Genomic DNA, 26,548 nt, shown 5'->3' on the forward strand with positions numbered 1-26,548 from the left:
AGTTTTTCCCCCCCTTTTTTTTAACCCTCCTTTTTTTTTTTTTTTTTTTTTTTTTTTTTTTGGTAATGGGGGTTGAACTCAGGACCTCAAGTCTGCCAGGTAGGTGCTATACCACTGAGATACATCCCCAGCCCCATTCCTGTTTCTTATCTCCAATGAAAACATACTACTTTTTTTAAAAACTTGGGATTGAACTTGGGCCCTTGTGCTAGCAAGGCAGGCACTGGAACCACTGAGCTAAATTCCTGGCCCAGAACACACTGCTTTTTCATCTAAATTTTGCTTTCCAAATTTCCTTTGTTTTACAAGTCAGTCTCTGGTCATCAGAATAAGTATGGAGGACAAAGCTCAAATTCACAACAGATCAGTGGCCATCAATCAAAAGAAGTAATCTCTCAGGTTATTTGTGGCCAGATAAATCTTCTTTATAGCAATGTCCAGGGTTTTTTTTTCTTCTTCTTTTAAAGCAAAGTCTGATGTAGACAAGTATGCACCTATATTTCAGTAGGATTGGAACAAGTCTAGATTTACTGAAAACAGATTTGAATATTGGCTGTGAAAGCCAAAATAAAGTTGCACAATTCTACATTCTTATTTCATCACTAGACACAGAATCCCACTGACGAGTACAATGTATGAGAAAACTGCAAAAATGAATACTGAATCTAAGGGGAAAAATCTGTAATCTACTAGATGTTTTCTAGGTTCTCTGGATTTCCCTTACATAGGACACAGTTTGGTTACTTCAAACAAACCTATAATATTTTGATCTATCTCTTAAACTTTAGGAAAATTAAATGAAAAGACAGTGGAAAAATTAAACCACACCTATCTATTAAAGCAAATTAAGGAATTTGTTTTTTGTTGCTTAGAATTAATATCACCTCACAACATGGGGTTTAAACAAAGGACAAGTTCTATTTTCTTTCAGAGAGAGAGCATGGGAAGCCTATTTTACACAATTAATTACACACCAACATCACGGTTTTGTTTGAATAATATGTCCTGGAGCTTATATAGGAGAAAGTGATCACAATGTTTTACTTTAAGGTTTGAGATTTTTATACAAGAACTTGAACCAAAATAGTCACCACTGCAGTTACTTTCTGCTTTCCACTTTTAAACCATGATATCTTCATGTAGTTCACCTGGAAGTCATAGGTTTGCCCTTTCAGTGTCCTTATAAAATACTGCCTTTTAGTGCTTTGAGTTCGTGAACTGTCTCTTCTTTCACCTTCAAGAGTTATTTCCTAAGATTTCATCAAGATTTATATCTTTCATCCAGTCATCATTGCCAGGCTCTGTCTTCAATAAAGAATCAATGAAATCAGCATCACTGTTTAGGGCAGGACCTATGTTGTCAGTCTGTTGGCTGAGGAAGTCAAAAGCTAAGTCACTGCCATGGTCACTTCCTTGAAAAGCCCTGGCACTTTGGTTGGATGAAGGAAAATTGTTGGATGTCAGAGATGGTGGCTGGCTTATGCCTGTCCTTGTCTGATTCAACCCAGTTCCTGACTGGTTTAAATTAGACAAAATTTGTGTGCTTAGTTGACTGGGTCTGAGATTCAAACCCCTGAGTGAACCTATGGTTTGTCCATTTAGTGTTTGATTCATTTGGTTCATGGGTCTCATTTGCACAGCTGGTGTTAATTGGCTCAGAGGAGCCACTGCCCTTTGGGTAAACTGTTGGCTACCTACTGCCTGTTGCAATGACTGACTTGGGGTATAGCCTGCAGGGGTCCCTGTGGGGAAATGAATCCCTGCGGACTTCAGAGCTTCCTGCTGTTTGGTTGCTGCTTCTGGAGAGGTCCAGTTCGCTGCTGTTGTGTTGGATGTAATCACTACATTTGATGTTCTCTGAGCTGGCATGCTTGCCAAACTGTGAGTTAAATTTGGTCTCAATTGTTGTGAATTACCAACAGATCCAGTTCCAAAAGTGGCCACATTGTTACTGTTACTTAGCCCTAAAGTAGATGGCCGTGGCATCAAAGGGTTGTTTTGATTTGTTATAAGTTGATTTGGATTCCTCTGTTGGGTTAGTTGATTCATTCCTGAAGTGATGCTGTAGGTGCCAGGTTGACTACAAGGCAGATTTCCATACATCCCTATGTTTTGAACTGCTGTGGATAATGATGGCATTCTTGTTCCATGAGAAGTAGACATGAGGCTGGAGTTTGGAGTTAAAATGGCGTGTGTTGAAACTGGGTTTGTCATAGCCTGATTAGCATTTAAACTCATTGTAGATGAGCTGCCTAGAAAAGAAAAGAGAATTATATTGATTCAAAACAGTAGAGTATCTCTGCTTTTTAGTAATTTACCCAAACTTGTCAAATGATCATCAAATATATTATGTATAGGAAATAAGATAGTTTGTGGGTGAAGGGGGTAGTATCATGACATTTCTTGGTTAAGAGTGTGATGACACCACCAAAAAAGAGTATAATATGGTGGTCCTATATAGGTTATAATTTATTCCTCTTCTGGGGTCATAAAGGGGAGATGACAGTTACGTTCCCAGTCCAAAGAATACAATTTTGATTAGCAGCTATTACAAAATATTATAAAATCATGTTACTGTTTACTGCAGGGGCCAAGTAAAAAAGTGTGAATAAATCCAATATATGGCTGCTCGACTAATATTCTTAATCTATGGCCTTGAAAATTATACCCAATTCTTCACCCAGATCATCTTTACTCAAAAAGTTTCCATAATGGTTTCCCAGTATCCAATGGGTAAAATCTCACCTCTTTAAGGCTCTGGAATTTGATGTAATCCACACTCTGGTTACCATTTCCATATGAGAAGCTTTTCCTCTAGAGCATATCATTAATACTGTATATCCTTCCAGAGAACACTACACACCACCTTTGCTCTTGCCATTTCCCTCTCATATGATGCCTTTCTTACTTAACTGAGCCTGCTTTGTTCTCCAAGCTTTAGGTCAGTTCTCAAGCTCTTCTGTTAAGCTTTGTCTTTTATTCCAGGCTCATCTCTCCAGTAGGAATTTTTTCCCCAAAGTGCCTGCCTGTTAAATTGATTCCTGTCCATAACTCCTTGGATGGAGGACAATGCCTGACTCACAGCTTGCTGAATAGGAAGACACTTCACAACACATAGTGATAGTCAATACGTTGAACTATTCCTAGTTTGGGAGGTTAGTGCCATCATGGGAAAAGCATCTTGAGAGGCAAAAATAGAAGAGAAAAAAGTGCCTGAGAGGTAAGCCATTTCTGCCTGTTTTGTTCAGTGTCATATTCCCTTGAGTCTAGTAGATGGCACAAAGTTGGTATTCATATGATACATTTTACATGAATGAATTAATGAAAGATTAAACTGAAGAAAAACTGGGAGAAAGATATTCTTATGAAATATTCTTCCCGAAGAAAGGCAGGCAGGCCCAGAGAATCAGAAATACTGAGAAATAGTGATTTACACATATATGAATCTTAAAATTCAGTTATGAGAAGTGCATGTCTGAAACCATAACTTCAGGATACCCGCTGTAGCCTGAGGATACCTAGTATGATACACAGCTTGAAAGACTAAAGGCTAAATCAACATGCAAGCACTACTATTGTTTTCAAAATAAGTCCCAACTAGACTATATAGTCTTTCCATGCCGGAATAGTCTCTTGAAATCTCTTTGTATCTCTCATCTTGATATAGGGCCCTGCATTGTGTAGTGGGCAGGAAGTGTTTGATGAAGATAGAATACAGCCAGGTAGAAGGAATTTGGACAATAACAGAGTACACACAAAGCTAATGAGTTGAAGGAACACTGTCTTTACACCTCAAGGTTTCATAGCAAGAGAGTTTACTCTATGCAAATGATATGGAAAACATTCGGAGGTTTTAGCAATCATCTCTTGCAGATGACCTGCTTTAAAAATATGCCTTGGGAAAATTTACGAGAGCAGTAGTGTTTGTAAACAATATAAAGACCTTCCACAAAGATCACAAAATAACAATAATGGCTAACATTCAGAAACTTTTAAGAGGTAATAGAAACTGTTCCAGGTTTCTTTTGTACTTCATTTCTAATATTAACATTTTAAAATGATAAAAGTTCTTGTTGTGTTTTGCTGCTTCTTTTACTCTTAGAAAATATGTCAAATAAAGTGTTCAAGGGCCAGGGATTTAGCTCAGTGGTGTCACTGCCTGTCTTGCAAGCACAAGGTGCTGAGTTTGATCCCCAGTACCAAAATAAATAAATAAAATAAAGTGCTCAAGAGCAGCAATTTTTACTTAATCAAGGAGCAGAAGTTCATTGCTAAGGAAAATGTATTTTCCCTTAGAAAAATTCTCACACACTCTGCAGAAGGTGCCTATCTGCTTTCCAACTTCCCTATCTTTCTTAGAAACAGAGCACTGACCTTGTAGTAATGTATTCTGCCGAAAAACCACATTTCTCAAACTTTTGTGTGACAGTCTAGATTAATATATTCTAGCAAAGAGTAAAAGTAGGTAGGAATCCTTTACAAAGGGAATATGACTCATTTGGGAGGATATGTTACTTTTTCTCTACTTTCTCCTTCCTACTTGAAATATGTATGTGAAGGCTGATGATGTGGTGGCTACAAGCAGCCCTTAGGATGAAGTCAGTCATATGTCAAAGAAGTTACTACTAGCCATAAAGAATGAGAAATTAGATTCATTCACAGGAAAATGGATACATATTGAGGATATAATCCTAAGTGAAATAAATAAGTCATACATGTATAAATACTGAATAGTTTCTCTGGTGTGAAAAACTATAATAGTACACAAGATCCTAATGAGATAATTAACAATGTGAAATAGGAAGAAAAGGGCTAAAGGTGTAGGGAAAGTGGGAAGGGTAGGGGAAAGGGAATAAGGGAAAAGAAAAAAATATGAGAAAATGAAAAAATGGAAATAAAGTAATTGTAAATAGGGAAGGGATGAAAGGGTAAAGGGAGGGTAGGGATAAGGGGAAAAAATGAGAACCAAGACCTGTCATGTAAGGGTACGAGGTCCCAATAATGAATGTAACTGTAGTCTATACTTAAAATTTACCAATAAACTCAATGGAAAAAAAAAAAAGAAGAAGATGGAACAGAAAAAAACAAAAGCAGCCTGGATTCCTGGTAATGTGGAATCAGCCCTAGACTACTATCCCTGGGATTGTTCAATAAGAATGGGAAAAGAAATTCTAAACATTTACTTGAATTTTGTACATTTCAAGAGGATCCCAGCTTCTCTAAGGCCCAGTCACGGACCATGTTCCAAATCACCTGTATCTTGTCTTTGAGTTCACACATTCCTAATAAAGTGGAGAGAGACAATCTGGTTCATTTGAAAAAGTTTACATAAGTCAGGGCAACATATTTAAACTATACTTAATAGGGCAAAAATACTAATAAATAGGAGTATTCACAGTTTCTCCTTCTTTAGAAAATTTTCTGTACAGATGAAGAAACACATAGATAGAAGGTAGGAAACACAAGAGAATAGTTCACATTCCTAATAAAGTGGAGAGAGACAATCTGGTTCATTTGAAAAAGTTTACATAAGTCAGGGCAACATATTTAAACTATACTTAATAGGGCAAAAATACTAATAAATAGGAGTATTCACAGTTTCTCCTTCTTTAGAAAATTTTCTGTACAGATGAAGAAACACATAGATAGAAGGTAGGAAACACAAGAGAATAGTTTAACATGAAGAAGTACATAGTTTTGAACAGAAGAAACTTGAATAGATTCCGAGCCCAAGGTAGGAGCTGTATCAGCCAGTTTTGAGGGAAGGTCTTCTGAAATTCAGAGTTGCAGGTGAGAGATTTTGGGGTGAGTACTTATATTGAGAAAGCTGTTAAAAAGTTTCATTTCATGATTGAAGTGGAATCCACTGTTAGTGTTTGAGAAGACTTTATAAGGATACACTTTGCTTTTCAATTATTCCTTGAAGGCAAGACTATGGAAGGGGAAGAGTGAAGGAGAAACACAGATTAGGCTTTGAGCAAGTTATATTTCTGATTGAGAAAGAGCAAGAAATATTTCCATGCCTTACACCACCTGGGATAAGGCAAGCTGTTGGGATACTGAATGAACCTAGCATTCAGAAAATATTTAGCTCTCTGGATTCTCAGAAGTATTTTAGACAGTAGTGGATATATGAATGCAGGGCAAGAACTAATGGAAGGGCCAAGTGTGGCATTAATCTGGAAGATAGATGGGTTCTGGCAGAAGATTCCAAGAAAGACATTGTAGTCAAATATGGGATGGGAAAAGGAAACAATTATGAAAATCTAATACTTTTCTCTTTTCACAGTTATGCCTTTCACTAATTTTTAAGAGCACTTACCAGAATACTGTGCAGTTGGTTGCAGATTTCCTATATTTCTTCTTTGGTCTTTGTAATCTGGTGGTGGCCTTGTCAAATGTGAATTTATCTGATCTTGTGGAGCAATTTTCTCCTTGAAAACACAAATGAAAATGTATTAGAATGTGCTATTATATTTTTGCTCATAAAAACTTATTTACTATTTAAACAGAATATAAGAACAATTTTGCAGTCATGGATTACAAATCATGACCTCATTTAGTTGAGCAAATTCAGAGACAGATCTTTTCTGTTTCAATAAAATTCCTGCATGAAAGTACCATTTCCTCTCCATAACATTCTGTATTTTGTTCCTGGTAACTACTTTCTTTACTATTATTTTGCAATTAGATTTCAGTAAGAACTACATTTCTGTCAGTTTTGAGATGGTACTTCTAGTTTTGTATTGTGGTACACCTGATGCACTTTAGTGTTTCTATATAATTTCGGTGCCATAGAATGTGGAAAGCCTAATAGTACGATTGCCAGATGAAATGAGCATCACCTTGGTATTCTTTATTTTTGTTTGTTAAATCTGGCAACCCTAGAAAGGAAACAATATCAGGAGATACCAGTTATATACTATATGCATATGTACCTCTTTTTTACTCCTTAATTATTAATCCTCCAAAGTAGGTATGATTATTTTTATTTAAAAGAAGAGAAAAACGGAGACTTCATTAGGCTAAGCAACTTGAGAGCAAATTCTGGAGTCATAAACTTAGGTTCTTTCCTGCCATACAAAGCAAAGACTGCTTGTAACTCAGTTTCTCACTGATCCATTCGAAAAGCACTAGATTTTCCCAGGATCTTTTCTTTTTTGTCCTTCTGAAATCAACCACCTTTATTTAGATCTTTAGACTAATTGAGCCTGGAAGTTAAGAGTGGAAATAGCAACATTCTTTTAATATTTCAATACCATCTCCCAAAGAGGACCAGGAACACATTTATTTGACTTTTAACTCATTGCCACAGGGAGAATGCACATCCTGGGGTGCCATGGAATGTCTCAGGAGAAGCGCGTATTAGAAAGAACCTATCATGGGATCTGGACTTGGGGTGATCCAGGGAAGGCCTATAGAAACTAGGATTTTTCATTGATTGAAAGCTAGTAGAAAGTATGATTGAGTAGAGAAGTAATCATCCATTTATACAGGGAAGGAATGTTTGGTATGTTGAGGTCACATAGTGACCTTGCTTATATCTGTTTTAGACAAAATTATTTTGTCTTATTTTATCATGATAACCCTGTCTGAGGTTGATGTTTTGTAAGATTGTTTATGTTCGGCAGAGAACAGATGACTTGGCTACAAATGTCCTATCAGTTCTGGACATCAAGAGCTGTTTTATTTTTTTCTCAGTGTGGATCAGGAAGTTTCTGGAATTGCTTCAATGTAATTTTATATATACTCAAAGCAACTTCCATTTTCAAAGATAAAAATAATTGGCATAGATAGAGACAGAACATTACAATTATATAAAAATCAATAAATAGAAAATAAAACTTTGTAATAGATGAGTCAATTATCTAGAAGCCAAATATATACTGCCCAATTTAGAACTTATGTAAAACACGTGTTTCTCAGTTTGCAATCAAATTCCAAACCTTCTAAGTAGAATAAATCTACTATAATGGGAGGGAAAGAGTCTTAGAACAGCAACAAACCAAATTTACTTCTTGTTTCTAAGAAAAAAAAACTTGAAAGATTCACAGAGTTTTTTGGACATTGAGTTATTCATATGAAACACAATTTTGATGAGCTAAGTGTAAATGAATCAGAAACATATGGATTACATTTGTTTTAAACATAGGTTTGTAAGCTGCTAAGGGGAAAACGTGGTTGGTGAAACTCTTTTTTTGGTTTTGCCCGAAACCTAAATGTTTAAGAAATAGCTTGAGATGTTCCATGAACCCAAATGTGGCAATGTGGAACAACTCTGCTGTAAACTATTGTGTAAACTGACAGTTTTGAGTTTTAAGCCAATCATGGGACTTTGTAGAATCTGCTTTTCCAAAAATCATCTATCTTACATAATTATATGTTTCTACTACTTAAATCAAAGAGGACAGGATATGTATGTGTGTGTTTGCTTGTGATAATTAGGCCTTTGAGTCCTCATCATTCAAACCAGGATTTATTTTTAAGTATTTTCAAGCTAATTATTGATTTTTTGTCATTCAAAGGGCTTAATAGTTACTGTTCATAGTTTATATATATATATATATATGTATATATATATCTGTGAAGACTTGAGTTTCTTAAACTACTTTATCACAAACGAGTTATACTTAATGGCCTTGCATTTGGATATAACAGAATTGCCATGCTACCACTTTGAACAGAAGAATAGTGAACCCTAGACTCCAATATTGAGTGGAGAGAGCTACATTTTGCAAGAGATGCCCTTCTAATACAAACGTAAAGTCATAGGCTATCCCTGAAATTATTTTTGTGCAACATGAATTTCAATGATCAATTAATTCTGTACGGTAACCCAATCTCTTAAACCTGAAATCCTAATAGCAGGCTACAGTACATATCTTTTTTTTGCTTCAGTTCTCCCATCTGTAAAAATATAAGATGTGGATCATTATAGGACCTCCCTCATACTCCTATTATAAGAATTAATCCTTTAATTCTGTAAAAGCTCAGCATGGTTCCTGGCACACAGTAGGTACACAATATGTGCTGGTGATCATGTTCGTTGTGATAAATACTACTTATTCTTCTTTGTGCTTCATCGGTGGAAGAATAATAGAGAGTAAGGACAACAAACCTCCTTGAGAAAATGTCTCAATTTAGATGCCTATCTCAGCTTGCCAAATGACTACAAAGCATATGCTAATGTAAAGCGGCATCAAAGACTGTTTCTTCCTGGATATGCTAAAAAGCACAAGGGCTCTCAATGGTGTCCAAACAAAGAGAAATGTGAATGGTTAATAAAAATCAAATAAAGTGGAGCCTCATTTTCATTCATTTCTCACAGCTATGTCACTGCCCTTTGCACCTGTCCCAGTGTGACTCAGCTGGGGCTCATGGAGAGTAGCACAGTGCCAGACCCAGACCTTCACAAAATGTGTGTGCCATCACTTTCTTGCTTTTTAATCAGAGCTGAAAATCTAGAAATTCAAACTCAGAATTTGTGATTTATCAGATTATTAGTACTGATGAGAATGATAAACGAGTATCCAGTAAGACAATTTTAGATAATCTGTTTTACTCTTTTGCTGCCTATTTTAAGCTATTTAGAAGAATTAAAGAAGAGAAGGAGGGAACATTTGGAAGGACTGGACTTTTTAGAACTATGATTTGTGGAAGAAACCAGTTGTGTTACTTTGTGGTCCATCCAGTCTCTTATACTTTATACATTAGGTCCACATGATCCAGCATTATATTTTATACATTGGGAAAGTACTCAGGGTTATTTGTAAAGGTATTTCTCGCTATTCCTTATTCAAGATTAAATAAATCTAGGGTGGGGTATTTAGCTCAGTGGTTCTGCCACCTGCCTTGCAAGCATAAGGACCTGAGTTTGATCCCAGGTACCAAATAAATAAATAAATAAAATAAAAATTAAAAAAAAATCAAGTAAGTCTATTTCTCACTATTTTTCGTCATATATTCTGGACTCCAAAATTATGCCATTTGCAGTTCTTTAAAAAAGACATATGCAGCCAGACATGGTGGAGCAGGCCTTTAATTCCAGCACACTTGGAGGCCAAAGCAAAAAAAATCAAAAGTTTTAGCTCAGCCTGGGCAATTCAGCAACTTAGTGAAACCTGTTTTAAAATAAAATTTTTAAAAAGGGCTGGGCATGTAGCTCAGTGTAGACTCTAGGTTCAATCCATAGTACCACAAAAAGTAATTGTTCTATTATTATTTATACTGTTTTCATTAATTATTTCATAATTTAATTTCAACTAACAAATGCATAGAAAGGCCACACCTTTTGGTCTCTGGTCTGTCCTCTACTGAGAATGGCAGACTTACCTACTACTATCTATTAAGATACTGTAGTCTTCAAAATCAAAGTCAAATTTTACCTTTTCCAGGAGACTATCCTTAATCTTTCCAGGTTGAATTTAATTTTTCTCTTCATTGCACTTTCTCTCACTGGGTCTATACATTTATTAAAATGTAAATTAAATATAATGTGTGATTAAAAACATGGTATTAAATTTTTAAAATGACTACAGTAAAAGACTCATTCCTATAAAGTGCTCCCCCTCACTTCGAACGCATTTATCCCCTAGCTCTTTCCCCTTTCTGAAGCAGGTCTGGAAGTCTCCCTTTTTGCGTTGCACTGCTGTGGCTGCTTTGATGTTTTGAATCAATTCAAAATGTTAACCTTTCAGGGTTATTTTGACTATTGGGAAGAGCAAGAAGTTGCAGGGTTCAAGATCCAGTGAATGAGGTGGATGGAGACATACAGTAATGTTTTCATTTGGCAAAAATTTCCATAAACATCAATTGATGAATGTAGATAAATAAAGATAGTGAGAATTTAAATACAAAAGCATTACAGTAAAAGACACATGTCAAAAACAATGGGATAAGTATGTTTAGACAGGAAGTATTTTGAGGGGAGTTAATGACAACGTGTCTTTTACTGTAATAAATTTTTAAAAATTTAAATAATCACATTTTTGATCATCTGTAATATTTCTTATTTTAAATTCATAAAATCTGTTGTTTTTCAGAAAATGTGTGTTCTAGTTTCTCAATCTCTATCTTCTGGTCTTTCATTTCTTGTCTCCTTGAACATCACTTCTCCATATTGGTGCATATTCTGTTCCTTGGGCAATATATAAAGCTTACAGTACCCTGCATTTTTGATTATCTTAACACACAGATATTTAAGTATAAAATTATTTCGTTTTATTTTTCTCTTTTTATAATACTAGGGATGAATCTAAGGACTCACATGCTAGACAAGAACATGAGCTACATCCCCATCTCTTATTTATCTTTTCTTTGTATCTTATCTCTATTAACCTGGAGATGTTTACCTTTGCCCCTTTATTTCATTTGGTCAAAAAGTTCGAAGGCAAAGAATGAAACTGTTGGAGATGAGGCTGCAGTCTTAGGAGGCAACAAGGGTTTAGATCAGATGTATATGAGTATGTCTGAGAATAAAGAGGGAAGAGTATATAAATATTGAAACAGAGTTAATGCTTAGGGAGTGTTTGGAACACTGGATTATACAAATAAGATAAAATGGAACATGCATTTTAATTTCTATAAAAAAAACTCAACGTTGTGATTGCTTTTGAAGCCAAATCTTAATATTGAAATACCAAGGTAGCTTTTGAAATTGCTCTTAAAACTTGTTTTTCTTTAAAATCAGTTTAGATTTGAGTTGATTAAAGTTTGGTCCACTATTTTTGCCCCTTGGGGCTGGAGAGCACCATTGGTTTCTTTTGCTTGATCCAATGCCCACACTGGTCATTCTAGACATTGCTGGGCTGGGAATGTCTAGTTAGCTAAGCTGTTGCACATTCCAAGTGTCTGATAGACAGTAAATTACGTTTTTTGCCCCATGATATACTTTAATGTATAGAGTTGGCTTTTCTTACAGCCAGGACCTTCTTGTTGCTGACATGTAAATAGGCACAGAAAAAAAGGGCACTAAATAGGAATAGAAACGAATGACTTCCCTTTGCTGGGCCAAGAAATATGTGTGCTAGAAGTTAGAAGAAAGTTTTACCGCATCAACCAGCATCTGCTGCTGGAGAAGAAGTTGCTGTTTCTGTTCCATGATCTGCCTCTGTAGATTCTGTTTCTTTCCCATCAATTGCTGATTCAACAGTGATTGCTGGGAGTTCATGTAACCACTTACAGTGTTTGGATTTGAGCAGGGGCTGGGACTTGGATTGGAGCCTGTGTTCTGGCCTACCACAGAGTGTTGATCCTAAAAAAGAGAAAGGAGGAGGAATCTCCCATGAATTAAAAGGAAAAAATATAGCATGAAGAACATAAGCTTAGATTCCAAGTATTTTCACTGTATTAAGGATCAAAAATGGTTAATGGGTTGGAGATCAGAAAATTGCTTTCAAAATATAGAAGAGATAATTGCATATTACAGCTACACATGCAGGTAGGATAATGACACGAGAGCAATGGACAAGTTCCTAAAGGATTCTGATGGCAGAGCCTCCACGTTCCAGAACGTGTTTACGGAAATGCAAAGAAAACTATTATAAAAACTGTAATACAGAGAACCTCTCAATTTCTCAGGAACAAGCACATCACAGAATAACAAGTCTGTCCTTTTACATAAAGTTAGCATGTATCATTGCTGATCCTGCAATTAAATTCATATTTCAATTCATATATTTCAAGGCTAAATAACAATTTTGTATAGAGGGCATTTTGCCTTGCCCACCTTTCTGTGATAGGAAGGCAGGAGAGTCTGTGAATTTTTGTTACATAAGCACTCTCAAAATTGAAAAGAACTTCACATCTCAGGGACTTGTTAATTTTTGTCCCTGCTCAGTAATTTAAAAAATCTCAGAATTATCAGGTAAAAGAATATCCAATACAGACAATGAGAAAGTATTGCTTAGAAACTTTGGATATTGGATAATATTGGATATGGCTGAATTGCCATTCTAATTTGAGAACTCTACCAGTGTTTAGACATTTACACATCAGGATCCCACAGGACAAAAGGCTAAACTCAGTCAGGTATTCTCATCAATTCCCAATAATACATTTAGGACTGAGCTGTACATTAGCAGGGTTTCAAGGAATGTAGAAAGCATGGTCCTTACTGTGGAGAATTTGTCACTTAAAAAGGAAGAAATGCTTACATGTATAAATACAAGAAATTGTAATCAAATTTTAGATTATATAATATAAGCACAAATTCAAAGATCCTTACCATTTAATGACAACCATCTGGGAAGCAAATTATTATGCAGATGCCCTAGCTTTGCTCCATAGCTTACAAATGAGACTACCTGCTCAGGTGGCTCTGATGCTCACTGGTCCAGGGAACGCACTTTGAGAAACACTAAAGCAATAAAATCCAACTCTCATTTCCCAAGTGGACTGTGAGTTTACAAGAGACAAATGAATGCACATTAAGGCCATACTCTTAAGTGAAATAAATAGGACACACATGTAAATACTGAATAGTTTCTCTGGTGTGAGAAACTGAAAGTATAAAGGAGGATAAAAATGTATAATAGACAATATGAAATAAGAAGAAAAGGTCCAAAGGGGAAGTGCAAGGAGTAGGGGAAAGGAAAGAAAGGAAAGGCAAAAATATGAGAAAAAGAAAAAACAGAAACAAAATCTTTGTAAATAGGGAGGGGTGGAGGAGTTGAAGGAAGTACAGGGAAATGGGGAAAAAATAACAGCAAAGATATATCATGTAAAGGTACAAATTCCCAATGATGAATATCATCATATTGTATATCTAAAATGTACCAGTAAACTATGAATTTAAAAAAAAAAAAGCATCTCTCATGATGTCTGACAAGCAGAAGTGCTAAGTACACCATTTTTGGAAATTCTCTTTCCCTTTAACTCATTTTCTTTAGTTATCTGATGAGATTTACTTTCTAAATTACTAATTTAAATCCTGAAGATGCAGGAAAGTTGACTTTGTTTTAGTAATTCCTGAGCCTACAGAGCCCACTAGCTGCCTTGAAAGCAGAGATACAAAATATTCTGGAGGATGACCACCCACTGAGGCTTATAATAGACTACTCCTTGTGCTCATTGCTTAACATGATATATCTCATTCATTCCTCCCAACAAAATGATAAGGAAGAATGTGTAGTATTTTCTAATTTAGCAAGATGAGAAAGCTGAGCTAAGTGTAGTAACATAGCTATAAGAACTCTAGGAGGATTTAAAGCCATTTCCAACTACCAAAATCTGCGTCTCAGTCACCATACTACACTGCCTCTCAGCTGAGACAGGACACCAGAAGAAGGAAGATTTTGTTTTGTTTGTTTTTCACGGCTGTTCTAACCTATCCATGCAGTACCCACTGTGGGGCTGAATATTCAGTTGAGGTTTTTGGTCCTCTTAGACTAAGAAGATGCAAATAGAGCTTGTGACAGTTAAGAAGAAGCAGTCCCAGAGTAATGTAAAGATAATTGGAAGTGGTCATGGAAGAGATCCAGGTGAGAGAGAAAATACTGGAGGCAATGGTTGGCCCTCCACTCTTTATTTCAACCAGAAGAGAAATAATCTGTTCTATGTAATTAAGTTTTATGCTAGATTTTGGAAAGAGGACTTTATGTTTTTAAAAATGGCTGACAAGTATAGGTAGAAAAATTCAAAAGACTCCTCAGGCTTTTCATGCTGACCATAGAGTAGGCATAAGTGTGAGCTCTGGAGACTGGCCCACTTTGGTTTATGTTCCTATTCTGGCTTTTATTAATTGTGTAATGCAGTAGAAGTTAATTCACCTCTGTGAGCTTCAATTTTCTTATCTGTAAATTGGGAACAATAAGAATAGTGAGTTCCTGGGGTTCCTGGAGGAAATAAAGGAGATAATGTAGTTCTTAGCAAATGAAAAGTAATAAATGACAGCTGTTCATAATTGTTAATACTATTTCAACATATAGGAGCAATAGTCTATTTTTTGTGAAAAAAAGGAGACAGGTCTTATAGATTACCAAAATCTGTGCTCTGTTATATAGAGGTCTCAGTTCATCTGCAGATTTTGGGGCACCCACTAAGTCAGGGAATTACCTTCATTATCCTATTTGGAGATATTAGAAAATGGGCTGTCACTTAGTATGTGCTTCTTTTACATGGGTTAAGGAGCATCTAAGGACTCTGATATTCTGTTCTTTGCTATGCTGATTTCTTTTAAGCATCCAATTACCTATCAGTAGAGTAACCAATACACATTTACCAAGTATTTTATTTTGCTTCCTCTATGTAAAATGAAGGTAATTTTGCAAGTAACACAAAATTACAACAGGCAAACTTAGAATAGTGCCAGGGACATATAACCTAACACATGACCTTAAAATAGAATTCTCCTGACATGCTTTAGAATTAACTACTAGTATTTTTATTATTGACATCTTTTTATATTTTTAATATTACAGGAATACTTTAGATACAATTTTCCTTATGAAGAAGCTCACATTGTAGGTGTACCTAGAGTGTAGATTAAGTCCTTAGTTCTGGTGTGTCTTAAACATGGGTTGGCCCTTGTGCTCTCTAGTTGGCCATAGTTTTCACTACTTATTTTATTATAACCACTTCTTTTCCTCATTTCTATTATTTATCTGGCCTATGTAGATTTTGAATTTGAGATCCCCAGTTTATAGGATATCTGGGAAGATAAGATATACACACACTACACACTGTTCACCTACACTTGATAGCAAAAACAAAGCAGAATAATTTTAACTATGTGTTATGATACTTCCTAGTACCTTAGTATTATAACCCAATTCTATACACCTATCAATCCATTAATGTACTTGAAAGACTTGCTGAATGCTTAGTATGTGCTAGGCAGTTTTATATTTTTTAGAAACTGAAAAGGACTCAAAAATCAGGAAAGAGAGAGAGAGAGAGAGATAAAAGACATAGACAGTGTTCAATGTTGGCAGAATTGGTGAGCTTCAAAATGATTTCCAGATAAATCTGGAATACTATTCTCTCAAAGATTTATAAAAGATCTACATGCCAAGAAAATATAACTGTGTCTCTTTGCCTCTCTAATCAAACAGATGGACTGTGCTAAATTTAGTTTCATTCCTTCTCAATACCGAAAGCTATTCTAGGACCCTTTTCCCTAGAGTGCTAAGGGTTGTCCAAATTTGAAGCTAATGCTGGGGTGAAGGGAAATTCCTTGGTATAGAGGGGAAAAAAATAGATAAACTCTTTTTGGAATTTTATAGACTATTTAACAGTGTAGCTTCTAGCCCATGAGTCTTACCGTATACTCTGCTATTTGCATTCTTTTAGTTCATGATTGAAATACTATTTAACTGCTGTCACATTCTTTTGCTCTTATGTTAGCTGTGAAACACAAAACATCTCCTTCACAGACTTGCCAAAATGTTGTGCAAACTTTAGTACATAAAATATTTTGAAAGAAAAATATGCTTCAATGCATTGGCTCTGATTTCCATATTCAGTCTCCTCCTTTTACTTCAAACTCAGCCATGTAGAACTTGACACCATAGAAATTACGTGTTTGCCTTCCAACACACATTTTTTCCTGAAGGGCATATGAAGGTCATAGTAAATATGGTACATTATTATCCTGTAGGTAACAACATGTATATAACTATGAATTACTTAGACTATTCTATTATTTCTACTGACATCTTGTATATGATAGAAAACACTGTTTTCCAGAGAAATTGAGTTAAGCATTAATTTTGCAGCAAGTAATAGCCATATGACTGACTTAAATCATTAACTTATCTTTCATTTTGCAGATTTTTTTTCTGATTTCACCTATAAAATTACATTATTTGATCTTAATGCACAAAATACGTTTCCAAGCTTCTGGTCTTAGAATTTGATATTAATTTACATTTAATATATACCGAAAGGTTTTCAAGTGCTTGTGCATGTGTGTGAATGTATGTGTATTTGAGACTTTAAGTCTTTTTACAGTATTAATTAAATCACCAAGATAGAGCAATCTACCAGTGTTTAAAACTTCTTGCTTCTTTTTTTTTTTTTATCCAGCACAGGACTGCAAAACTAATGAAAGCATATCTGTGTTCTTTTAATTAATTCAACCAATAACCAAACAGTACAATTATCTCCATCCTATTTTTATTCATTCAACAAATAATTGTGCATCTATTATGAATCATGCATTCTTCTAGGCTTGACGATGAAGTAGTAAAAAAGAATCAAAATGACTTTTCATGAACTGAAAATAAGCACAATTTTTAAGAGTTTTAGAATTAGAATCTCTTAATGGGATGAATCTTTTGCCCAAACACCTCCCCAATCAATCAAAAAGGATGTGAGGCTGTCATTTCAGCATTTCTTAGGCTATACACAAGGGCTGCTGCGCTTACTCCAAGGCCTCCGTTGAGTATCCTCTTTCTCTAAGGCAGTGGCATGTCACTGCTCTATCCCGAAATACTGTCAGCATTCAGTTATTCCGTTTCTGTTCTTTCATTCTGAGAACGTTTTAAGATGATTTCACATCAGTAGTGAAGATCTTATAATAAATTCATAGGTATACTTACATTCTCCATCCTTTCTGTTATTTACAAAGAGGCTGGATGTTTTTAGTGGAGTTGCTACACTGTAAAAAAATTTTAGATTCAAGCTACATATAGACACCAACCTGTCAGTAAAGCAAAGCTTCCCTCCATTCATGCATTCATTTATCCATTTTTATCCATCTCTCCCTTTCTCTCTCACCTAGTCTAAATTCCAAAACATCAGTCTTTTTTAAAATCCTTTAAACATGATCACTAAACCTCCACTGATATTACAGAAAATAATCCAGATGTAATTTTTGAAATGTTTTTCAAAAATTTTAGGCTGTTATTTTTAACAGCATCTGAATAAAGAAAATGCTAATATAGATCTTTGCATGTGATAGGGTCCATTCATTCACTTATTTTTTAAAAAACATATATTACCTGAGCATAACTTACATACCAAACATTTCAGCAGATGCTAGGGAACCAAGGTGATTTGTACACAGATATTTCTGACAAGACTTTCATCTCCCGGAAGAGGACACAGTTATACTCTGGATTGTGAGCAATCATCCTAGACCGCAGCAAACAATCAAAATTCCATGGCTGTGGAAAATTCTGATGCTTATCTACACTTTAAATTTCATATTTGTAATGGTCAATTTATTTCCTAGAATGGTCTCAAGATATTAGGATACCATGTGGTGAACCATCCATAAATCCCAAAACTTTTAGCTGGAGACAGAACATGTTCACAAGTGATGGTGCGTTCATGGTTGATTTATGTATGTGTGTGTTTTAACAAGTGGGGTGCACTGGTTATTTTTTAATTAATTAATTAATTACTTTTTGAGATAGGGTTTTGCTAAGTAGTTCAGACTGGTTTTGAACTCACTATGTAGCACAGGCTAGCCTTGAACTCACAGTGAACCTCCTGCCTCAGTATGTTTTAATGTATGAAAAATCTGGCCAAAAAATTCTTTCCCAAGTTTGTTACCTCAGGGACTTAATGTCTTGTTCATGGATTACTTGCAGATGCATTAAGCCAATGAGGTTGCAAACTATGTCTATAAACCTGTTAGAAAATTAAGTGAACACTTGAATTCTTTTAAATGGCACAGCTTTTCCTCAGAGGGCAAGTTACTTGTCTCTCTGATATTAACTGTTTCTGTCAAAGGCAACTTGAAGAACTTTTGGAAAAATAATGAAATTAAAAAAATTAAGAACAAATCTCTTTTCTCAGCCCTGCCAGCTAGTTTAGCTGCTTTAAAATTTCTAATATAAAAATTTAAAGAAAGCATTATGAAGGCAATCTTGTAAATCTCAGGGACAAACGGCAGAGGAGAGACTTGGCTATTGGGTCTTACTTTGAGAAAGTGTCTCTGTCAGTCACGGTCAAAATATGAGAGGGCTGTTTAAAAACATACTAATAAAAATGCTGGAGTTACCTCTCTCTTTCATTTTAATGCAGTCCAAGGACCCTGTCTGACATGACTGATTTTAGCAAATGGTAGAAAAGTCCAGTTAGAATGTGTCCTAAGGCAGCCAACAAAAATGTCCTTTGTTTTATGGAAGTATATTGAAGTATTAAGACTACCTGAATTCACTCTGTTTTACTGTTAAAGTAGTTTTATGGGTGAACGGTGACACAGTAACTTTCACAAAGGGGTCAGTTATTATTGGGTAGGTATTGTTCTCTTACTATTAAAAAAAATCTTAAAAAAAAACTTGTGTCACTCTATGCCTCTTTGTAAAATGGTTCATTAGCTCTCTTGTTTAGAAGAGAATTTAAAGTTATTTTTTCTCCCACAAAAATGAAGTAATGTAAGTTACTTGAGATACATTAGAGTATTCTGGTGTGGGATGACTGATCTTTCCTATTCTTGGCTTCCAGAGCTGAGCAACTTCAATTTGCAAACAAATTCAAGATAAAGTACCCAGCTGGGCAAGTATGTACAGTAGATCTCACAAAGTGGTTTGCTATCCAATCAATCTTTCTCTCCTCTCCCCCTTTTCTTTCCCTCTTTTTCTTTTCTTTTCTTTTTCTTCTGCCTCAATGAACTAACTGCTCCACTGTTCCTCCAGGGTATTTATCTTCCAAGCTGTCTGCTGATAAAGCCATTTATTTATCTCTCTGCCTGAGAAACAAGTTGCCCTGTTTTGGGTTCCTTCTAAGCTGACAGCCCTACTCACTTCAAGTCATTTATTCAGGGCATGGATTCTGAGATAGTTGTGGGTGGCTAAAATAATCGAACAATCCTTGTTTGACACAGCAACGACAGCAACAAAGATGACACAAAGCAGTTTACCAGTAAATCATCCACAAAGCAGTTATAAACAGAAGGACTGAGGGAATAGAACTCTCCTGTCCTCTAGTCACCCGTCTTTCAGTCTTCTATTTCAAGGGGCAGCAGAAAATGGTATGACGTGGCAATTCTGCCTGTCACCTTCTTTGGTAAACACAATTTTAATTGCAACACAGTCATACACATTCATTTACCTTTGTCTGCAGTTGCTATCACACTACAATGACAGACTTGAATCCTGTGCATAGACCTTCTAGATCACAAAAACAGAAATGTTAGCTGTTTGGCCTTTTATAAGAAAATTTTCTTGACCTTTGCTCTGTTTAACTATACTGGCCAAATAATGCTAAATACTTTGGTCTTTCACATTCAGTTGGCAAAATACCTTTTGAGAAAGTTCTCATGATTCTTGGAAGTAATTGGCAAATTGGGAATAAGAAATATTTATCTGGAGATCTGTTCGTAATAGCCCTCCTCACCACCAGCATAACAAATAATGGGAACTGAAGAGCTACTTTCAGATTCTTTATCCAACTTCATCTTTGGCATGGCCCCAAAAGGTGCAGAAATTGACTTGCATGAGGTCGCACACAATTCTGGGAAAATATAGTAAGGAGAAATAAACAGAAAAAAATCTATTGTCTTGAAAATCAGGCTCTTTGAAAGTGAGGAGTGTGATGATATATTGAAAAGGGGAGTCTGAAAACATTAAGGAATGTATTTGATTTAGTATTATTCTTTGTTATTTATGGTATGGAGAGTAAGCTGCTTTTTCCTTCCATTTAGGAGGTCATTTTGTATTCACTTGTTCAGCAGGGAAATCTTGATCACATATTTATAATTTGTTTACTTCAAATGATTAGAATGAGTTTTGTGAGCACTATAGAGTTCACCCTTCAGATATTACCTAATTTTCAAGTCATCAGGACACTGTCTATTCTTAGCCTCTGGGGTAGACACTTAATTTTGGGTTGGCACAGAGACCAGTTGCAAGAGTTAGGAAGCAGCAATGGGGTGGAAATGTGGCCAGAAACAAAATGTCAGTGGGTCAGGGTGGAGTGGGAAGAGTTTGCTAATTCAGGGGAAAGAATGAGAAATTTTTCTTAAAAGGGAAATTCTTTAAGTTTAGAAGGGTTCTTTGTGACTGACCTGAAATTTCTGCTCTGTACGTTGGCTTTTAGCTTTCTGTCACTTGAGCAGGGTTTTCATATTTTTCCTTCATCTCAGTGACTTTTGAGGATTTCACAAAGCTATGGGCTCTGTCTCTCCTCTCATTCCCATGAACACACATACAACTGACAATTTTGCCTATAATTTCAGGGAATTTACAACTTCTCTAAACATCTACAGACCATCTATAAACCTTAGATTGGGAACTCTGCCTCCTACTCATCAAAAGTTAGTGTTTATGAAGATAATAAAATGATTATCCCCTTGAAAATATCCTCTAAATGTACTCTTAAATTAAAGCCACCCACGCCTCCTTATTACTTAGATATCAAGTTTTAACTCCTGAAAATGGTGTTCAAAACCCTTTGGGATTTGATCTCTGTACCTTTTTTCCCTCAACACATCTCTTGCACATTCCAAACCATATGGATATGAAACTAATTTCCATTTTCCCAGTTTTCAGAGATTTTTGTATATATTCACATCCTCTCTGCCTGGCACATTCCTCCTCTGCCCCTCCCTACCAGGTCAACACTCATTCCAAGCTCCGCTTACAAGTTATTTTTTTTCAGAAAGTCTCTTTGACCTCTAGACACTGAGTTTAGGCACATCTCTTCTGGGCTTCCATAACACCTGGAGCTGTTTCCTCAGGCAGTATTTGGCACAGTATTTGGCTTAAGTATATACCTCTCTCAGAATATGTGATCGGAGGGCTGGGACATGTTCACTGTGATATTCCCAGAGTATAGTGGGCTATCCAAATAATGTTTTTTTTAATAAAAAGTATAAGAATCATATAATGTAAAGTATATGAATTATATAAAGTTCCCAATGATGAGTGTAACTGTATTGTATACCTAAAATGTACCAATAGACTTAACAAAAAAAAAATGTAAGAATGAATGAGGAAGCATTGTGAAGCAGAAAAATGGGACACAATTTCCTGTTGTGAAGCATATAGGATGAAAACCGTGGCTCTTTTGAAAAGCACCTAGAAAATCATAGAAGAGAAGATAGAAGTTGAACAACATTGCAAAGTGTACTGCTGTATTTTAATGGGTTTGCCACCTTAGAAGGGCCCATGGAATAAAGAGTATTTTAGGAAAAAAGAGTTAATTGGCAAAGGTGATGGAGATCATGACAATGATAATGACCGAAGGAGTACAATTTCTACTAAAAGTTATTGCTTGGAAGCTATGATGCCAGGCCATATGTTGAAGGCTTGATATTGTTATCTCTTCTAATTCTTATAATAATTTTGTTTTATCATTACTCACATTTTAAGGGTGAGTAGATAAAGCTTGAAAATTTTGTCTGTACTTATTTATTTATGCATTTATTTTTGGTACCAGGGATCAAACTCAGGACCTTGCATTTGTGAGGCAGGCACAGTGCCACTGAGCTAAATACCTGGCCCTGTCTCTGTCTTTATTTTTTTAAACATATGGGTCTTTAAAATGCAAAATAGTTTAGAGGTGGCTGAGTTTAACACAAAAAGGTAATAGGCAAGATATAAAAAACAAAACAAAACAAAACGAAACAAAAAAACCCTCTGGCTGGGGATTTAGCTCAGTGGTTCTGCCACCTGCCTTGCAAGCGCAAGGACCCAAATTAGATTCCCAGTACAAAAAACAAAAAACAAAAAACCCTCTGTTCTAAGAGAAATTTCAGTCTGTAGGCAGCTATAATGAAAAGTGAGTACTACGTTTAGACAAACCTGAGTTTAAATGCCAATACTGCTTTTCCTCAAGTTCTACAGAGAAAATAATAGATCTGAGGTGAGTTTTTAAGTGAAGTGCTTTGTATATCGGTGTCTGGTATGCAATAGGCTTAAAATAAATATTTTTATGCTTGCTTAAGTTAATCTGATCATCACATATAATATATCATATATATAATACACACATATATGACATACATTTATGGCAATGGAATAAGTAATATACAATTTCTAATTTCCACATAGTGAGGGTAGGAAGGAGTTCTAATAATGCTAGCAATTAACCAATAAGCAATAATTAGCCAGAGTTGTTTTCAGTCACTTAACCATCGAGATAACTGGGTGTTATCGCTACTGCTTCAACCAGTTAAAACAAGATTGGGAAATAGTGTTTAAGGGTAAATTTGTCTTTTGTTGACTTTATTCCATGACTTGTATTAATATTAATCTTATTTTCTTTTTTATTTATAGTTTGTCTTTACAAAATTATTCATTTCAAATGCTCATATGTTAGTAAAAAGCAAAAGATTTATACAAACTGAAGAGAAACCAAAGTGAGATATACATAAGGAGCCAGTTAATACCTTAAAATTTTATGTTCTTCTAGAAAAGTATGAAAGGTACTATAGTTTTGGATGGGATAAGTTATCTTATTAAAAGTGAAGGCAACTCAGTAAAGAAGTAGTAATGGAGCATGAAGAAGGGTTAAATGTCATCACAGATCAAAGAAGGAAAGCTTTTTAAGGGTTAGGTCTCAGATTCAAAATATTGTCAAATTATACAAGAAATAAATCTGGAATTTCAAAAAATTGATTTACAAAGATGGCTTCTTATACCTTGAAAGACCATAAGATATTTTGTTTTAGAACAAAACTCCCATTATTTTTGACTTTAGAATTTCACCTCAATGAAAATTATATAGATTGATTATAGTTTCTTATATTCTTATAAAATTTTCTAGTAAACGAAGGGCTAAATAATGCCTTCTTCATACAATTGCTATTTGGCTTAAATAAAATCATGTAAGTAAAATATGTGGCATAATTGTTTTCTCATAAGTGGTGTTTTCTAAGGTTTGAATAATGGTGTTTACTACAAAATTTATATTCCAACTTAATTTTCATCATCATGGTTGTATTAAAGGGTAGGGCCATTAAAATGTGAGTAAGCCACAAGGACTTCACTTTAAGAAGGGGATGATGTACTCTTACAAAAGTTTTGGAAAGAGCAATTTTGGCCGCTTTTTGCCTTTCATCTTTTGCCATGTGGAGATTCATTCCACCATGAGAAGAAGCCACTGATGGAACAGCCTCACCAAAACCAATGCTGACACCTTGATCTGGGACTTCCCAGGCTCTAGTACTATAAGAAGTAAATTTTCTCTTCCTTATGAATAACCAGGTTTGCAGTATTTTGTTACAGAAACACAAAAGGACTAAGTACCTAGAAAAGCTCTTTTACTCGGGTCCTTGCGCTTGCAAGGCAGGCCACCAAACCACTGAGCTAAATCCCCGACCCAAAAGCTCTTATTTTTTATAATTATTTGCTCTCATAATTTTAACTTTTTAAAAAACTTACACACAATGACATTCTTCTAGGCATCAGTGATGTGTGAACCTTTTTCATTTTGCACTTTTCTTTTAAATTCTTCTCATTCTTCTTTCCCAACCTTAAAATATGTGTGTTAGATTATAACCTGCAAATTCCACTGGAGTACTAAAATAGTTGAAATTCTCTTTTTATTTAATAAACTGAACAGTAAAAACCATGGTAATGAAATAATTCAATTTTCCCAGTTCTAAAATACAATCTAACAACATGACAGGAAAATATTTTGCATCTGTCATGAATGAGTAATCAACTGTTACAGTTGGAGGTGGAGGAAGGGAGATAAGCTGGTTCTCTTCTTCTGATGTGACTGAGGTCAGTGAATTGAGGGCTTGGAAAGGGAGATGCTGGGAAAGTATATTAGACTGAATTTTGGATGTGTTCATATAAAAAACTAAAAGGTACTTCTTGGACCATAAAGCTTTGGTAATAACTTCTGACTGTTCTCAGTTGATTTCATAAAAGGACTATTATTTTCTGATTCTTTTAAAAATCTACAAACTCTTTTGTTAGAAATAATTTTTATGCTTTAAATTCTGTATTTGCATTGATATATAAATATATATTAACCTATAAAGTTTGAAGTATAAAGTAATCTACAAGCTCATATATTTTCTTTATAAGATGTTGAGCAAATGTCTTGGTTTTTGGAGATATTTCTAACAGGCCTACAGATCTAGATGCACTAATAAAGTACAGTGACCTTGGTCAATATCTTCAAATCCATTGAGCTATTCTAATGTGACATAATTAGCTATTTTTAAATGTATTATTATAATAACCACAAAAGGACATTAGAAAAGAGCCATCTGTTCTCTGTTAAATGTATCTCTGAAGTCTCACTTGGATTAGCAAAGCAAGCCACTAAATACTTCAGGCGAACTTCAAAAAGCTGAATTTCCCCTAAAAGTTGCAAAGAGATGAACTTCAAAAGGGTAGAGGTTTCACTTGGACCAATTCCCAGAAAATCAGGTTATTTACTAAATCTTATTTGTGCAAACTATCCAAACACATTTTGATCTGCAAAGTACCAAAATAGTGTTTTGGAAAACTGATAACCTTAAGTGAAAAGTCTATTGTAGAGAAGAATAAACAAGGTCAACTTTTTTTTTCTATCTATACTGATATCAAATTTGCTGTCCAACTACTGCCAGATCTGCATAACACTGTGGCTAAAGGTATTGAAGAGTACCTAGATTTTTATTAATTCTGTTTGATAAAATTAGGGATATCTTTAACATATACACACAGTTTTTATCTTCCTATATGCTGTTTAGAAGTATAAAATAGACTAAAGAGCCTAAATTATTTTTAGATATCAACCCCTAAGCCATTTTTTATCTACAAGTATCTCTAGTATATCTTTGCATTCACAAGCTGACTCTAGTCTGCATTAATTCATTTATAGAATACTACAGAATAAGTCCCAGATAAGGTATTTTATATTAGACATAATATATTTATATTATGTCTAATATTGTTATTTGCCATTTTTCTGAAAACTTTTGATATAGATGCTAGATTTTTGCTTTTAATTAGAATCTCGAACTTAAATTCAGCACATATAGATATACATGAACTTTTAACCTTTCTTTTTTTTCTTTTACCAACTTGAGTAGGTTGGTTGTATTGGATTCTGTTACTTTTAACTGGAAACAGATCCTTGATTTGAACATAACTGTCCAGTGATTTTTCGATTTGGTAAACATTTGTGGCTTATGTTCCCAACTGCTGATCAGGAGAGAATGCATGAAGGGAGACTGATATATGGTGCAGTTACCATTGTTTACATTGTTTTGTGCTTTCCAGATTCATGTGGTAATTTTTAAAAGGATATACATTTGGGACTGCAACAAATCTTCAGCAGCTGGCTGGATCCAAGTAACAGTTCATTTAGTGTTTATTTGAGCATTTCTGAATATTTAAATCAAAACTGTGATTATATTTGAGCAAATTGGATCCCTTTTAGAATTTTAACATATTGTTATTCAGCTGTCCTCAGAAGAAACAAAACAAAACAAAAATTTAAAAAATTTATAGTTTCTCCATAAAGTTAACAGAACTTGGGCTAAGCACTTGAAATACCACACCACTGAATATCATGGAAACTTAAAGTCAGTCCACTATTTACTTTGCATATAGATTACTGGCTTGAAAAAAATCACTTAAATAAATTAGCAAAATCATTAAGTGTAGTTATTTTTCTATAAGCAAAATACAGCTTTATTATCTCATCCTAAGAT

At 34.9% G+C, this 26,548-nt stretch overlaps 1 protein-coding gene across 1 annotated transcript in view; it reads right to left on the minus strand.

Moving 5' to 3' along the window:
• Window positions 1-73: 73 nt before the first annotated feature.
• The window catches only part of Maml2 (mastermind like transcriptional coactivator 2), a 329,986-nt gene continuing 303,511 nt past the window's right edge, over window positions 74-26,548 (minus strand). Inside the window, exons 3-5 of the mRNA XM_010633636.3 lie at window positions 12,050-12,253; window positions 6,323-6,434; window positions 74-2,252 (exon numbers count right to left, since the gene is read on the minus strand). Of these exons, the coding sequence (XP_010631938.1) occupies window positions 1,237-2,252; window positions 6,323-6,434; window positions 12,050-12,253 (1,332 nt within the window). The 3' untranslated portion in view covers window positions 74-1,236. The remainder of the gene's footprint in view (window positions 2,253-6,322; window positions 6,435-12,049; window positions 12,254-26,548) is intronic.

Source organism: Fukomys damarensis, unplaced genomic scaffold (assembly GCF_012274545.1).
Source record: "Fukomys damarensis isolate Sample0158 unplaced genomic scaffold, DMR_v1.0_HiC HiC_scaffold_16, whole genome shotgun sequence".
Lineage (NCBI taxonomy): Eukaryota > Metazoa > Chordata > Mammalia > Rodentia > Bathyergidae > Fukomys > Fukomys damarensis.